This window comes from Dermacentor silvarum, chromosome 3, assembly GCF_013339745.2.
Source record: "Dermacentor silvarum isolate Dsil-2018 chromosome 3, BIME_Dsil_1.4, whole genome shotgun sequence".
NCBI lineage: Eukaryota > Metazoa > Arthropoda > Arachnida > Ixodida > Ixodidae > Dermacentor > Dermacentor silvarum.
The window spans coordinates 13,537,904-13,555,242 of NC_051156.1; the positions used below are offsets into that span (position 1 = coordinate 13,537,904).

General features: G+C 46.2%; 1 protein-coding gene across 1 annotated transcript in view; it reads left to right on the forward strand.

The window, feature by feature from the left end:
- The first annotated feature begins 2,979 nt into the window (after positions 1–2,979).
- Positions 2,980–17,339, forward strand: part of LOC119445330 (oxysterol-binding protein 1) — a 65,617-nt gene continuing 51,257 nt past the window's right edge. The window contains exons 1-4 of the mRNA XM_037709641.2: positions 2,980–3,412; positions 3,477–3,682; positions 12,477–12,742; positions 16,588–17,226. Coding sequence (XP_037565569.1) covers positions 3,282–3,412; positions 3,477–3,682; positions 12,477–12,742; positions 16,588–17,226 — 1,242 coding nt within the window. The 5' untranslated portion in view covers positions 2,980–3,281. The remainder of the gene's footprint in view (positions 3,413–3,476; positions 3,683–12,476; positions 12,743–16,587; positions 17,227–17,339) is intronic.

Below are 17,339 nucleotides of genomic sequence, written 5' to 3' on the forward strand. Positions count from 1 at the left end.
CACTTTTACAATTTGTCGCTAATACTGTATAATGCTGGATGTTTCATTCCGTTCCTTTCTTTATTTATATGTTACCCACTCCCCTCTGCAAAGCCTCGTCGATGAGGGTATCGAAAATAAACAAAATAAATAAATATAGATAGCCAAAAGGTCGGGCAGCTTGTGGTTCCTCTTTGCAGCAACACTCGCACATTCCCCTTAGGTCTTCCACCATATTTTCTTTCTTTCTTTTTTTTTTTTTTTTTTTTCCTGCAGCCTGATACGACCATGGCCTGTGTGGTGAACGATTTCTGTCGCGCCGCCAACGCCACCTCGAAATCCCGGACACTTCAAATACGCCGAGCTGCCCGCAACCACTGAAAAAAGGCCTATGGGAGGACACAACGGGGAAGACTTTGTGCGCGCATTCTTGCCTCCATCCCACGGCGCGCGCGACGCCCTGAAGTCTCCCTTCAGCGAGCGGGAAGCTGCGCGTGTTCATTCGCTCCTCGGCAGGGAAGACGCTGGCGGTGCCCTTGTGTGCGCGTCAGTGCTTCTGCTGGGCCAGTGGCGGTTATCGAGAAACTGCTGAGCTGGCTTACATGTACAGTGGTAGCGAGGGCACGAGGCAACAACTAAGTGAACAATCAATAACAATGGAATAAGACTGAAAGAAAGTCATATCACCGTTTCCATTCATAGACCATCACCATAAGCTCACACCGTAATATGGTTTGTCCATTAGCCATGCACACAACTCTTCGTACTACAAGTGTCTGGAATGCAAAAAATTATCTGACTATCTATCTCCAAGCGACGGCAAACAACATTACCTTGGTTCTGTCCAGCTACGTTGCATTTGCATATTTTTAAATCTTGGCGCATGATAGTTGGGACACCTTGTGTGTGTCGTGCCCACGATGGTATGTACAGTACGTCGCAGTCGTGGTGACCCGCCTAAGGTAATTTAAAGGAAGGCGAATTTCGCCGCGCTTGCGTCAGATTTTCGCGACGCTTGTTTTGAGGCGTATTTGAGGCGATGCGTATTTAGGGTTTGTCATGAAAAATCATGGATTTGTCAGAACATGCTCATAATTACGTACAATGCTTAAAGAGTTATTGAGAGGCCACGAAGCATTTGGTCCAATATTCAGCACGCAAACAATAGTTATACATGTCCCATTTCTGAATCTTACGTAGTACATGTCTGTATTTCAGAGTGGCACCATAGCAGAATCAAATCGATCAAGTGACCTGACTGCACAGTTCTCTGCTAAATGTGCTTACGCAATTCAAGGAAGGACATTTTCAAGTACCCATACTAGACTGTCATTGATTCCCATTTTATGTCTGTCACAACCACTAAAACCTACTATTACAGCATTTCACAACAAAGTATTCCAGTTTCTGTTGTATTTGTATCTAAATAGTTCAATAAAAGTCGACAAAAATCAACTGTAGTGATAATTTGTCTACAAAGCGCTCGCCTTCTTTATATAGCGCGCTCACGAACACAGACGTGCGCATGAATTACATAGCGAATTATACAGGGTGTTCTTTCTTATGTCAAACTATCTTTCTTTCATTCTTGTTGCAGATACCAGCATTCCGTTTCTTCATCTGGGTTGCATTTAACAGGTGGACATAAATTTCTAGATGAGCAGTATAGTGCATAAATTGCTAATTGACAAAATCATGTCAATTATATTTTAACATTAGTGCACATGTTGAATGGTGTAAATGAGCCCGTTATCATACAGGGCCGATTCAGTTGGAACCAATTTTGTAACTAGTACTAGTTTCAAGATATACGTCAAAACATGGGGCAAGAATGCCTTGTATCATTTGTATTTTCTTGCGGCCCTGCGACTATATGCAATGCTCGAGGGTACTATTCAGGACACCAACTCATTTTGCTTACTTTGACTGCGTATATCTCGAAATTGGTGCTAGTTACAAAATTGGTTCCGATTGAATAGGTCCTGCGCGCTTACGGCCTCTAATTGTGATTACGACATGCACCCTGAAGAGATTAATGAAAAATATAATTAGCGCGACTCTTTCAATTAAATGCTGCTGCAGTTGCAAGTTATCCAGAATGTAATGTCTGCAGTTAAGTTAACTCTGCTGAACAAGAGGAATATTTGGCATCTGCGCCAGGGGCCTTAAAAATTGACATAAGAAAGAAAAGCACTCAGTGCATGTGAGCAAAAAAAAAAAAAAAAAAGCCTACATATAAATGCTGGCAAAAGAATGCTGGCCGTGGACAAGCTATATACGTTGTGACCGTCGTGCGGAAGTCGTCGGCCCGTACGGCGGCCAACCACGGCCACAATGAAGTAAGCGGCGGCCCTAACGTCGGCCCGATGCCGACTGCCGACCACCTACTGGTGGTCGGCAAACAGATTGGCCACGTGCAAGAACCGAGCCCGGCCCGACCCAGATGGCCGAGATCGGGCTTTCGTATCTTTAACTAGCCATGGGCGTCGGCCCGATTTCCTGCCGAGCTCATTTTCTTGCTTCAGAAACGCACTCAGCATTTCTGAAAACACCGTAACCCTGCACCTGAGTCACGCATGCGCCGTCGATAGTGGGGCAGCACGACGGCGGGAATGCGCCTCGAACGTCCCCGTGTAATTGCTTTGGCAAAAACAATCACCAAACTAAACCATTGCCGTTTTCTGCATGTTTTAATGCGTTCCACGAGGCACGTATCACGCTTCCCCGATACGGGGAAGCCAACAAGCGTGGCATACTGCATGGTGGTCTTGTAAACGTGTGAGTCGTACTATCAGAAACGGATATTGAACGGAAGCGGTATTATATGATTAGCGCATGCCCGATCGTGGCGAGTGCGCACAAGAAGCCCCTACTACAGTGTGCGTTTGAACATCGCGCTAATTCGTGTCGATGGCATTGGGAATGCAGCGAGAGACATCGGCACCACGACATTCGGGCCAGAAAATAAAACACATTGGCCCACGCACGTGAGGACCGGTGCGAAATCCTCTGCGCGTGTTCTGTAACGGCGCGACGTCAGTGCCTGGTGGCCAGTGCGCACCGGGTGAAACAGTTACCACGCGGGGGCGTGGAGCCGCCCCCGCGGCAGGTAGAGGCGCCGGGAGAGGCGCAGCGGAACATGGCCGACGTTGCGTGATTGTTTTTTTCCCGTATCGAGTGTAGGGCCGCCGGCAGCTGACCGTGGAGTCGCCGCCGCCAGCGTATGGTAAGCGGGGACTCGAGCCGCCGGAGGACACCGTGCGTTGTGTCGCTGAGGAGCGCCGGCGGCGCTTGGAACAACCATGAGCAGCAGCGAGGCGGGCCAGCAGGGCGAGCCGGAGATGAAGGGATGGCTCGCCAAGTGGACCAACTACCTCAAGGGCTACCAGAAGCGCTGGTTCGTGCTCTCCAACGGGCTGCTCTCATACTACAGGCGAGTGTGGCAGTGGTGCACGCAGCGGCGGCGGCAGCTGCTGACCCCGTCGTGCGACACGCAGGAACCAGGCGGAGATGGCGCACACGTGTCGCGGCACCATCAGCCTGGTGAGCGCGGTGATCCACACCGAGGACTCCTGCAACTTCGTCATCTCCAACGGGGGCACGCAGACCTTCCACCTCAAGGCCAGCAACGAGATCGAGCGTCAGAAATGGGTCACCGCGCTGGAGCTGGCCAAGGCCCGTGCTGTGCGCATGATGGAGTCCGGTGAGCTCGGCTGCTGAAAGGCCTTTGGGCGGCGGTGATAATCGTAGCTCGATCGTAGGTGCGATCACGGAATTCAAGGACAGCAGTCGCGCTCCGTCGAACCTCTGTTGTGGTTGCTCCCGATTGTCGAACGTGGGTCACCTCGAGAACGAAGCTCGCAGCCGTATTCTGTTAGTTTCACCGGCTACTTCGAAAATGAAACAGACGCACCTGCAGGTCGCAGGCAGCGACTAGTTGTGTTTGCCGGTTTGTTGCATATGTGTTTAACTTTTCATACTCTAAACTGGGCACAAACAAGTGGTTACATTTGGCTGACATTTCATCTTATCGGTGCACCCTTACGATACCCCAGCAACTTCCTGAGGCACTCAAATGTTGCAACAGTGCAGCTTGCTTAACTTTGACCAGCCTCCTCCCTCTCCACGTCTCAACAGCAGTGGAAAATTTATACACAGTCTACAAGCTGTTGCTGTCAATTGCAGAGTACCCTTTTTGGGTGCTGCTTTATTTCCTTAAACACCCCCTTTCTAGACAGCCGTATTACTTAAAGCACAGATAAAACAGCATTCGGGGTTTTCATTTACACTGTCAGTACTACAACGTACAATTACATTTCCAAAATGAGTGCATTATTACAGTGAACATACAAAGGTAGATGAACACATCTTCAACAAGCAGCACTATCAAATAATGGATGGAATCTGGCAATGTCAGCAATATGATGGGGAAGGGCATTTTGTTCTGCATCTGCCTGAAAAAAACAAAAAAATGAAGCTGAGAAGGTGGTAGTACGTAAACGTTGCCTAAGGCTTCAAGGTTACCAGTGCAATTGACCAGCGGGTGATGTGATATGTAGTGTTGAGGGAAGTGTGTAAGAATTTATAAATAATGACTGGTGATAACTGTGGAGGTGAGGGAAAGTGGCGTAACCAGGGGGGGGGGGGGGGCACCTAGCCCTCCCAGTCCCCAGGCAAGTGTGTGCTACCTTTGAAAAATATTTATAGCTACCCCACTGGTGGATGAAATTTTTCATTTAGAGATGGTACACTCAAGACGCATGAATAGGACTGAATGCATCCAGCGGCACAATATTGTACAGACGTCTGTGTTGACAAGCCTGGTACAGGTCCTTCTTAAGGTGGAACTTGAACACAATACGAGGTTGTGGATTTCTCTTCAGCAGGTGGACTAGCTTATTATCAGTAGTGACCCTCCTCAGTCTTGGTGTGATGTAATCTGTCATGTTTTGTCCCTCTTTTTTCTCTCTCCTATTCATAGGTGCAGTGTACCTTCAGGAAATAGCAGTTAGCCTGATTTTCATATTTAGTTGTTGTTATTTTTGTATACAACAGCAATAATAATAATATATGTTAAATAGCAGGCATTTTTTTTTGTATTTGTGCATGGTATGCAATTTGTGACTACCAGTTTTAAAATTTTCAGAATGTAGCACACGTGGTGCCTTGTGACACCAAGTGCTTTGTTTGCTGAAGAAGTGACAGCAGTAATGTGATCATAAGGAGCCAACAAACATAGACACCAAAGACAACGTGGGGGAAATTACTTGTACTTACTAAGTGAATTAAAGAAGTGGGGGAACGATCCCATGTCTTCGCATTACGCGTGCGATGCTCTTACCAAATGAGATACCGCGGCACTGTTTTCCTATCCACTTTTCTGAGCCATTTATGTCTTACAACTAGAATTAACCCTGGGAGTGTTAGCCAGTGCCACCACTCACAAACCTTAGCGGCGGATGTGGAACATCCTTTCTGCCACAGGTGTCACGAGTACGTCATCTTTTCGGGTGGAAGGCAACTGGTCAATAAACCCACACATGTTACCTGAAGGCATCAATGTTGCCGGATTCAAGACTCTCGTTTGGTAATGAACGAGAAGAAAGGGAACCGAGGGGCCCGATTTTATTAATCATATCATAAGAAGCCAGCAAACATAGACACCAAGGACAACATAGGGGAAATTACTTGTACTTTAAGTGAATTAAAGAAATGATAAATGTAGAAACAACATGTTTTAACACTGTCTTAGTGCGACAATACAAAAACAAGCGGCAATGGATTGCCTCGCGGGTAAGCATTGCAGACACGGCATTACCTGGAGGAGAGTGAGAGCAAGCAGTCCCACGAGAAAGGTTTATAGCTGTATTGGAAAATTATCTTGTTAAAAGTTCTGATTAACAGTGATGGAGCTGTGTGCGAGCATAATACTGCTGCAAAGCGGCATTAGTAATTAAAAATTGTATTCATGTAATAAACATAATAAAATCAATGAATAAATGTCCAAATGCTTCATCACACTTCACTTGTGCACAAGAAGTGTCATCTTTGTTCCTCCTGTCAATCTGCTGAGGCCTTTAAGCAAAACTTAATAGGGAAACTGCATTTGCCATCATGATCTTCAAGCATGGGACCATTACCCAAAGGAAAGTCTGTGATTAGCTCGTTGCACTGTGTATGTTTTGTTGCAGATGTAAGTAAAGAAACCTGCTTGATATGATTTGGTAAATATGAAATAAATAACGGGCTGCTGCACATTTCCATGACAGAATGTTGGCAGTGTTTGAAGCCTAGGTGACCTTGCTGCCAGAGCACAGTAGTGACAACTATATGACAGTGTTATGCAGCAATGTACACGGAATATTTTTAAGGTAGGGTCATGCTTCAAGCGGTCCTTCTGATACCTTTTATTTATTTTTTAATTTAGCAGTACTGCGGACAGCTGGGCTATCCAAGCAGGAGATGTTAAGATAAGTTAAATAAGGTTCAATAACAGAGCAACTTCAAATGCAGATGCATTAGGGCATTCAATAACAAAAGTAGGCAGATAATTCCATTGCTCAGTAGTATTAAGGAAAAAAAAAAAAAGATTTCTGAAACAGCTTCGTCCTAGCAAGATACAAGGCCGGTATTTTGTAGCAATGAGATATGCTTTATTCTATACTAGTCTTATCATCCACCGCTCACGGCTAGCAGATCCCATTGATAACGTGAGCGGACCGTTGCTCTGACCACTGACCAAGCGTGAAAAGGCATTAGCATCAGAAAGGCATCACTACAAAATACCTCTAGCTTTTATAATGTTTTTATAATGAAACTGTTATAATGAAACCCTTGTTACCTCTTCTGAAGCCATGGTTGCTTCAAATACTGACCTGGTTGTAATATATTCTTGCATTCTTAGGATGTGTACCTTGCCAAGCATTGGCTTTCAGTGAAGGGCGTCACACGTGGGGATGTAGTGGTGATTATTGTGCATTGCTGCATTTGCAGCCTTTCCTAATTTGTTGGTATTTATTCTGTTTAAGAACTAATTCTGGCTTCTGGAAGTTCGGTTTCACTACATATCCCACTCCGTATCTTCAGCTTCGTTAGGCACAGTCAACTACAGGACAAGTGGGAAAATGTGAACATTTCAGGGATTTTCATTGTGTCCACGAATGCGGACTCCCTGCCAAAATATATCAGGTACAGGCAGTGGCGTAACCCCCCTTCGAAATTTCTGTGTTAACCCACTGGGTAGGTTAGCGGCTATGGTTCTGCGCCGCTAAGCACGAGGTTGTGGCATCAAATCCCAACCACAGCGGCCACATTTTGATGGGGGCACGTTAAAGATCCCCAGTTGGTGAAAATTAATCCGGAGTCCCTCACTACGGCGCGGCTCATAATCAGATCACGGTTAGAATTCAGTTCAAATTTGTGTGTTAGTATGTCGCCTGTCCAGCCCCCCTCCCTCCGCCTCATCTTCCCTAGTCAAAATATACAGATGTCTTGGTTAACTGGTTTTATCTGCTTGTAAAGCATGGTGAGTGTTACTTTGCAAGTATGGTTGTATGGTTTGAAAAAGGGCTCAGGCGGGAAGAGCATGACAGTGCAAGGGCTCAATGACAAAGTATTGTAATGGCTGTGAACGCTCACTGTGAACTGAAATGCACATACCTATCAGCAGAAGATAAAACAGGTGACGACGACAGATATTGCTAGTCACTACGTGCATGGAACGCCTTTGATGTTGAACACTCTTGAAAGCTTTGTGATTTTGGCTGAAGGCATCCTTCAGAAACAGAATCTAATTTAATGTTGGGGAGTCTTGGTGAATGCGGAAAGCATTCTGACTGCCCAGAAGCCCGTTTATTTTGCCACTGATGCCATGACTTTGACCACGTCTGGTACACTCGCCAATCTAGAAGCTTGGGTTCTTGTTCTGCTACCCTAAGCAGTGGCGCATTCAAAGCACAAATGGGCAATACAGAAGCACATGGGAAGTTTATATTCGTGGCATTGTGTCGTTGCCTGGCTCTGTAAAGTAATTCTGTAATTTCTGAGGTTAAGGTCTTGTATTATGGCTTAGGGTCATCACAAGGTCGACTTACCTCAAAGGGCACCTGCAGTGTTGGAGAGCCATTGCTCTTTGATTAGAAAATTGTAAGAAAGTGTGAAATCAGTTCTTGAAAGTTGCTATGCATGGTGAGGTAGTCCTGTGGGTCATGAAATTGCTCACGGGCAGAAGAAAGAAAGAACAATTGCAAAGAGTGGATGTTTTGCATTTTTTGAGCAGCCAAGCACTACTGTTCCAGATATTGAACTGATAGAGTTAGTACAGGCAACTCTTATAAGACCCATGAACACAGAGCAGGAATTTTTTAGGAGGTGAAACAGCACTTTCTCTGGCGACCCAGTAAAGTCCCAGCGGAGGGCGCAGTGCTGACGTGCCCTCTGTCGTCCAAGGCCGCTCGTGAAAACGGGAAGACGCACGCGGCGCACTCACCGCAGAGGCTTGTCAGTTCGAGGCCATCCAGAGCCGTCCGCCGCTAGCTGCTTCTATGCGTGAATGGATGCACTCGTTTCTAATACCGGCACTTCATTCCCCAAATTTCGATGGACTGGCATAAACAATAGTCTGCGGACTCGTGGCAAACGTGGGAGGGGGCAGGAGACCCCATCTCATCTAGCTCACCATCGCTAGCTGTGTGCATCCTCGTACCTTGACCCGCTGAAGTCTTCTTGGCATGCTTCACATACTTCTCATTGCATTCATTTGGATTTCTTTATTTTCTGAACTGAAGGCAAATAGATGGGTCAGTCCGGAAATATTGGCAGCAAATATCTGGCAACAAAACAAGCCATTTTGGGTTGTCTAGAAGGGCTTCACTGCCTGGTTCATTGTAACATGCCCTCCTCTTTATATCGCTCACCGAGAAGGGCTCGCAAACATAGTCACGAGACGGTAGCTCTCAACTTTTCCTTGGGATTGCACTAGCCCACACTTGCAACCGTGTCGAGTCACTAGGAACCTTGAGCCACTAGGAACCTTTTCCTTGCAGGATGCAAAGCCACTGCAGCAGTTCAGCGCGACACCGTTTCGCCCGGTCCTCAAATGGCACGGATAAAAAGCGCCCCCCTTTGTAGCAATGCCAAAAGCATGTGCGCATGTCAGAGAAACCGCCACCGCTGGTGCAGTGTGGAACCCCGCGAGACCATAAGAGACAGAAAGCCTGCAAACGTCAAAGAAACCCACAGCTGTTTGCTTGTTAGAGCATGTCATGCCCTCACTAATCTGAGCTTTGCCTCCCAAGGTCACCTGCGCATGTACACATGCACACCTCATGCGAGCGAGGCAATTCGTGGGGCTGGCAGTTGTCTGCTCAGGGATATGTTGGTAGCTCGTTTTAAGGGCAGTACAGCATGTAAGCAGTACTAAGAAATTACTAAGAATGTCTGTAACTTCAGTTTTTTGACATAAGAGATTGAAATGAGTGAAAATTTACAAAATATGCAATGATATAGAAATTTTTGTATGTTGTCCACATACAAGTGCCTGTAACCTATGGAAATGCACCTGCTGCGCCATCTGCCGTGCTGCAATGAAAACTGCATTTCCTACTCGCTAAACTGTGACGCTACCGCGCCTCTCGCGCGTGCTGTCACCGCAGGGCAGATTTCCCTCCTAAAATACTTCTTCGTGCCCATGACTGAAGCAAGATAACTTGTGGCAGAGGATTTGTTCACTAGGCTTTTACACTGCATGTGCATGTACGTACAGGCACACACACACGCACACACACAGATCTTTTCAGGACAAAGGGGGAAAATCGCGTATTGTAGATTATAGGAAGCATCTGAAAAGGGCACTCATCTTACTAGCCCTTCACACTGAACAATGGCTACATTGAAAAGATAGTGCAAGCAGACAGCAAGACAGAGTCTTTGAGGACACTGACCTCTATTGGTGGTCATCTATGTCACTTGGTGTGCAACTTACAGTGTGTTCAACCATTGGTGAACAGGTTGTCTGATCGGGCAACGGGGCAGTTTCCAACTTAACTCTAGCTAGTGCACATGCTGATAAGCATGTAGACTTACACATGCCGTGCTTCAAAAATAGAAGCCAGATTCTAGACCTCGCCAGTGAGTTTCAAGGTCAATAGTTATGTTGCACCCAACATAAGTGAACAAGTTTTCATACTGATTCTGGGCTTGTAGCACACATCTGCACTTCACTTTAAGGTATCTCTGACATATGTTCAATACTCTGACAGTATTTCATACTCTGACAGTATTGAACATAATTGACACACAATATGAGCCAGGGACGGCAAGTGCCTAGTGTATCTGCAAAGAGCCTCTTGCACGCTCTCCTGGGTTACAACAACCTATGTTCGCTGAAAATGCTGCCTCTCTATTGCCTCTTCCATAAAATATTTTACTTCGATCACATACTTAAGGAAGAATTACTCTATCGGCCATTGTACGTATCATCTCGCATTGATCATTCCCAGAAAGTTGGTGTACCCCTTCGTCACACAAAAATTTACTCTGACTCACTTATACCAGAGTCCTTCCATGTTTTTTTCTGGCCACGAAACTGCCGCCTCAGTTTCATATAGCGCCAGCGCCCGCCGCTAGAGGCGCAACCGTGCATGAGAGGGCATGCGAACACCGCTACCGCTGTTTTTGTGGATGGGGCAGCCTTGGTATTCAGTTCAGTTCAGTTCAGTTTATTGTCCTTAAAGACCCCCGGAGGGGGTATTACATAAGGGTTGGGTATAACATAGGTATTCTAGCTTTCTCAACTTCCACAACAGTCGCTTTACTTTCATGTAACGATTTTTAACATTCCACATGCATAAATAACTGCCTGAGCGCGTTTTCTGCCATGAAATGAGCGCCCGGGACGAAAAAAAAAAACCGCTCATAACATGGACCTTGCGGCGGTCTCAGTTCAGAAAAAAAATGCTGGGATTTTAAGAGCCAAAACCATGATACGATTATGAGGCACACCGTAGTGGGGAACTCAGGATTAATTTTGACCACCTGGGATCCTTTAAAATGCACCTAAATTAAAAAAAAAAAAAAAAAAACTAGTGTTTTGCATTTCGCCCCCGTCGAAATGCGTCCGCTGTGCACTGCCGAGCGGTCTCGGTCCAGATTTCTTCATCGCCGTTCGCCTCAACACTTCGGTAGGCTCTGCTTTTTAATATTTGCCTGAAATTAAACACTGCGCATTCGCAACAAAGCGCCAGTGGTCCCACTTATCACCAGATGCAAACATATGGGCCCTGTTGCAACCCTGCAAGTAAGCGCCTACTCTCGGTTGCGCATAGCGCCAGATTGTTCGCCGAGCACAGCTGTTCACTTTCTGGTAAACTGTGGGCAGTATCTTATCAGGAGATCAAAGAGTGAAATTGTTATTGCAAAGGGCTGCTTCCGTAGAATACTTAATGTCAAAGAAAAGGAAATTGAGCTGCTCCGTGTGCTTCCGATTTCTCTGCACAACGATGCCATTTCTCAATGAGATTTAGGTAGGATAAATGCAGGACAAACTTCACTACTAAATGTCTTCGGTGCGGCTTTTAGCAATGAATTAAGGCGAACGTTAAGTGTTAGGTCCTGCACAGTTGAAACTGCATTGTAATTAGGCAGTTGCCTTAGCAAGCAGTCGTTTAGAGGCGTCTCTAAGCCCAGCACTTATTCACGCTGCTCGTGGTTTTGATGCAGAAACGACGACACTAGGTATTTTGATTCTTAATGCGCAACTATTTACAAGCAATCACCAGTCCTGATATGCTTATCATGGTCGGAAAAAAACAGCTTTATAATTCGATTAAGAAAAGAAATAAAACCTGTTGGTGCGAAAACAACATACAAGCACGATCATTTATTTATCATGTAAAATAAGCGAAATACAGACAGCACAAAGAGGCGTTGTATCCGGAATGGCACCCCGGCTCGCAACACTTGGTCGGCATAGTTGTCCCACCCAGCCACTTCAACTAAACAGTCCAGCACTCGAATAATAGCGCAGCACATGCACAGAACGCACCTCATCACTCAGCTCACTTCGCACGGCGCAAGCGTGTCGGTACGCGAACAATGCCCTCTGTGGCACAGTGGCGCCGCGTCGCGGCAGCTTTGGGCAGCGTATGAACCTCTCCCATAGCGCGACGGCGGAGTTTTGTGACCAGAAAAAGATGGAAAGACTCTGCTTATACCAAGAACCTCGGAAGACTGGAACTGCCTCCCTGCCTCCATCACTGCCATCTCTGACTCCAAGAATTTCAAGACCGCCATTAACACTTACATTTGTTCTTGCCCCTCCTCTCTGTAAAGCCTTCGGGCGATTGAGGGTACCTAAAATAGGTAAATAAATAAATAAATGTCTTTCTATGCCTTTTCCCCTACTATGTGACACCTTTGTCCGTGTAGTCTTGGTTTGTGGCCAAACACAGGTTTCACTGCTTGAATAATTGATGGTGAGAATGCCTGTCCCATTTCAGAGGAAGACGAGGAGCTGGACATGCCATCGCAGCTGGATAAATGTGAGCTGCTGACGGTGCTGAGGCTTCTGCATGTCAAGCTGGAGGACCTGTCCATGTGCAGCGAGCTCATTGGGAAGCACGGAGCTGCACTGCAGCGCTCTCTGTCCGACCTGGAACAGCTTGACGCGGCAGCTGCGGGCGGAGGGCCGGAGTTAGCCGCGCGTGTGCGCGCTGTCAATGAGCGTGCCACGCTCTTCCGTATCACCTCCACCGCGATGATGAATGTAAGCGAACATCGTTGATTCAGTGCCAACCGGAATGAAATTTTGCTCTGACTATATTGGTTATAATTTTACCATAACTTAAATATAGTGGTCAAAACTGAGGTTTATTGCGTCCTTATGAGCCATTGTCTTGTACGTTATCTGCTTTGGGCACTGTGTGCACAGTTATGAACGCCAAGATAGTGCATCAAAAGCATTGATGAAAACAGTATTGTCACATTGTTAGGACGGTGAAGAATTAGACCATGGCACAACGGTGAGTTGCAAAACTAACCCTTTATTGGGCGAACCTGTGCCCACAAATACAAGTTACGTTCGGGCAGAATGATAGTGACGAGCGTGCGCCAATCATAGAAATTTGATCTGCTTGTCAAGTGCATCGGCTATTTATACATGAGTCGTCGAAAATTCCAGTGTAATCGCTCGTGGTCATCCTTCCAGAATGTACAACACTATTCCTGTTGCGTATGAAATCTTATTACACAATGTTCGGTGACGACATAGACAACAGATAGAATAGAATTGGCTACAACAATAGAGAATGTTCTGACACTTGCAGGTGCGGCTTGTGTCAGGCGGTAACATTTAACATTCGTTAGCTCGTGACCGTTAGCAGGAGACATTGTTAGCGATTGAGATAAGCACGTTGTCAATTTTGAACACTTGTCAATAGTTAAAATGTGTTGCATTCGCCTTGAAAAGCTCACATTGGACTTGTACTGCAAGTTTTAATATATGTGTAATGTGTTCAGAAAAATGAGTTAGAAGGTAAACGACTGGGTGTTTCCCGTCAGTGTCAGTACGACTTTGCATGGAAGGTTTACTTTTTTCATTGTTTTTCACAATATTTTACATCAAGCATATTTTTCAAATGGCTGTTGTTCTCTGTGTATGCAATACAGTAGACATTCGTTATCCCTACTCGGGTGAGTTCAATATTTCAGTGAATTTGGTTCCGACCAAAGTCCTGGCCAGCGTCCAAACATTTATATGGGACCAAACATTCATTATTTAATCCTGAAATTGGCCTTTGCTATATAATTTGACCCAAATAGTTACCACAGTGATGGCTCCGGTAGTGGCAGCGTTAGGGTGGCTTAGCAGCATTAGGGTACAGAAAATGCGTCGAACATGCATGATCTGCCATCGAAAACGCCTGTTCCCGGCCTGCCCCAGGAGTATTTAAAGCAAAAGGAGTAGCTCACAATGAATTGCAGTAAAACGTAGTTACTTTGACCCTCGTTCATTCGGAAAATCCGATAATTTGGACTCGTTCTCTGGTCCTTGCAAGCGCATGCATTATTTAATGGAATGAAACTTTCATTAATTCGAACAATATTTGGAGCTTGGTGAGCGTGGAATGCCGCAAATGTGTGGCACAAAAGTGCAAAAGTGGTGCTAGCTTCAAACTGAAACGAAGCAGCAGAGTCTGCATCGCCATAGTCATCAGCGGAAATTGTACGTAAAGGACAGAAATGCCAGAATGCCTTGTGTCTATTCATGCCTTTACTCTTGTGTTTACCGCAGCATATAATACCATGTTGGCCGCATGGCTGCGTAGTCACCATCCATGATTGCATTGTTAGCTACCATGGTTTCGTCTGCAGTGGTTGCAGCAAACAGTAGTTTGGTTCTGACTCGGTGGGCACGTCGACTGCATGCCTTCAGAACTGTAAAGTCGCCGTCAGTGATTGCGTCGATAGTGGCCGCGGTTTCGTCCGTAGCGGTTGTGGCAAAGAGTAGTTTCGTTTTTGACTCGGTGCAATGGTTACGCGCGCAATGTCACAAGAATGGTGGAAGCTGTGCCAGACATTCCAATGGATGGAAAATCTGTTGGCAACCAGCTCGCTGGCGGGAAAATAATTGAGTGTGCACGCACTAGTGAGAAGTGTCTCTTATGAAGATGTGCACCATGGCCGTGCTACGAAGGAAGTCGTGAAGCCTCCCTTGCTGCGAATGCTAATCAGTCACGAAATGACGAGAATTGCAGCTTCTGCACTGCTATTGTACAAAATAAACAAGATTTGCCGATTCATTTGGTAAATAAAAGCGTGTTTACTTTGTTAAGCATTTGTTTGTTTTCTTGATACCCTCGATAATTCAACATTCGGTTAATTTGTAAATTTTTTTCGGCCCCTGGAAATTCAAACTAATGAGGTTTCTCTACTGTAATACACTATTTACCCAAAAATTTTTTTTTCTAAAAAAATTTGTCCGAAAATTGCCTGGGTGGCACAATCCAATACGAAACCAAAACAGTGTTCGCAACAGCCTAGTGTCAGAGCCAGCCTAGCCAGCGTCATTGCCATCACAAGATGGTGCCTTATGGATGGTGACAGAACGAGTTCTCACATAGCTTGGCGATGATGATGTCCGATTACGAAAATGCATCTAAACAATAGGTTGTTTTACATGTTAAGCTAGTGCCAACAGGTTGCTTCACGTGCTCTTGGTGTTCCGGAGAATAGCATGTGTCGCAGGACAAACTAGTGAAATGGCTAGTCTAGACAGACGTGGCCAGCCATCCATTCTTTCTGCGATTGTTGTGGAGCCATTAGATAAGTGCCGAATATCAAATGCACTATAGAAAGTACAGAGAATGAGAAGGTGTGGTTCTTCGTGGACGGTAATAAAGTGCTGTGTGAGAGTCATGATGATGGGCATTTAGATAATAAATCTCTATTCTGTGAAGGTAAAGTCGCTGCTTTCGTCTTTTTCTTATTATCAGAATCAGGGGCACAGTATGTTTTTCTTGCTAAAGATAAGGGTGCGTGTCATTTTTAGGTTAGTTTTCTACTTTGAATTCGTGAAAAGTGGGTGCGTGTTTGATTTGGAGATGTGTTAGGATCGGGGCAAATACTGCCAAATGGATCGGCAGTGTGTTTTGGTCTTTTTTCTGCCTCTTGTTTAATTCGACCCACCGGATAATTTGACCAATTTCTTCACTCAACTCAAGGTCAAATTAATTAAAGTCAACTGTGCATGAAAAAGTTCTCGTTACTCTAGAGTTCTAGCATGGAGTCTACATTTTGTGAAATTTATAAAACTCACTGCGGAATTGAACATTGCTACTAATTGGTTCTGCAGCAGTACACTTTTCATGATTCTGAAGATGCGGGATCTGTGGTTGAAACTATGTTTTGAATCGTAAGTATTTGTTGGCGCTTGGAGGCGTTGTAATGCACATTGCTTTTGATTTTTCTCAAAATGAACTTGGAGTGATTATGTAGAATATTCGTCCCATTTATGAGGTCAGATCTGGCCGAAGTATTAGGAAGCAGCAATTCACGAAATAAAGGCAAGCAGTTCTCGAAAGCCACACAATCCACCTAACAACGCAGTTGACAGCCACAACATCCGAAGCTGGAGATGCTAATTTTGATGGTCAATATGAATAGTGCAAGTTCGCAGAGGAGAGAAAGATGTTGAAGCCGCAATTTCGCGTGCCATCTGTGGAAGCATGCGTGCATTTGGAGGCTATTCGTGTGAATTTCACACATGTGAGCATAACATACAAGGAATTACAGTGCCTTAGCAAAGTGCTGTTGCAGTTGTGTTGTCAGAAAGAGCACCACGCTAGTAGGTGGTGTTCATAACTCAACAAGTTGAGCGAGGATGAAACAAACATGACAGAATGGGGCAAGCACTTTGTTGTGTCTGTCTTTCTTTGTGTTGTTTTGTCCGCACTCTACGTTGTTCCATTACCTGTGTTGTTTGGCCTTGTCATTGGCTAAGCCATTAGCGAGGCCAAATGTGATGGTTACTTCCTCCAATCCCAGTGGTGGATCCTCTGTGTGTAGGCACTGTGTTTGCCATCATCCCTGGCTGTGTGTGTGGGTGTGCAGGCATGCAACGAGTACGTCCAACTGGCTCAGAGCCAGGGCCGCAAGTGGGTGCGCATGCTGCAGCATGAGCACGAGCAGTGCCTCCGCCTCCAGGAGATGGTCGAGCAGCTCGCCAAGCAGCATTCGTCGCTAGAGCGGGCAGCGCAGGAGGCCAGTGGGCCTTCCTCGGGTGGCGGTGGCGGCGGCGGAGGAGCCCACTCGGACGATGAGGAGTTCTTTGACGCACCCGAGCACTCGCCCACCGGTGCTACGGGCCTCGAGCACCACTTCCTCGTCTCGATGCCGTCGACAGAGCCTGCGTCACGAGCCAAGCATCGCCGCTCCGCCAGCGGACTGAGCGGGCTCTCGGACTCGCGAAACTCGGACTCGGACTCTGAGTTGGAGCCCATGTCGTCTCCACCGCTGCTGCCAGCTGTGTCGTCCCCGTCGTCTGGCGGTGGCACCGACCCGTCGCCGGTGGTTGATCCACCATATTCCGAGGGCAACGGCATGGCTGTGATGCCATCTGCTGAGGGAGCCAGTGGCAGCAGCGCCCGGAAACGTCGCACGCGCATTCCAGAAAAGCCATCGTGCAGCCTCTCGCTTTGGTCTATCATGAAGAACTGCATCGGCAAGGAGCTCACCAAGATCCCAATGCCTGTGAGTGCTATGCTTTGTGAAGAAGGAATGCTCATTCGTGGTCATGGTGCTTAGTATGTGCACGCTGTGTGAGAGCATAAAGAATGGGGGGAAAATATGATGGCTGTAGCTAG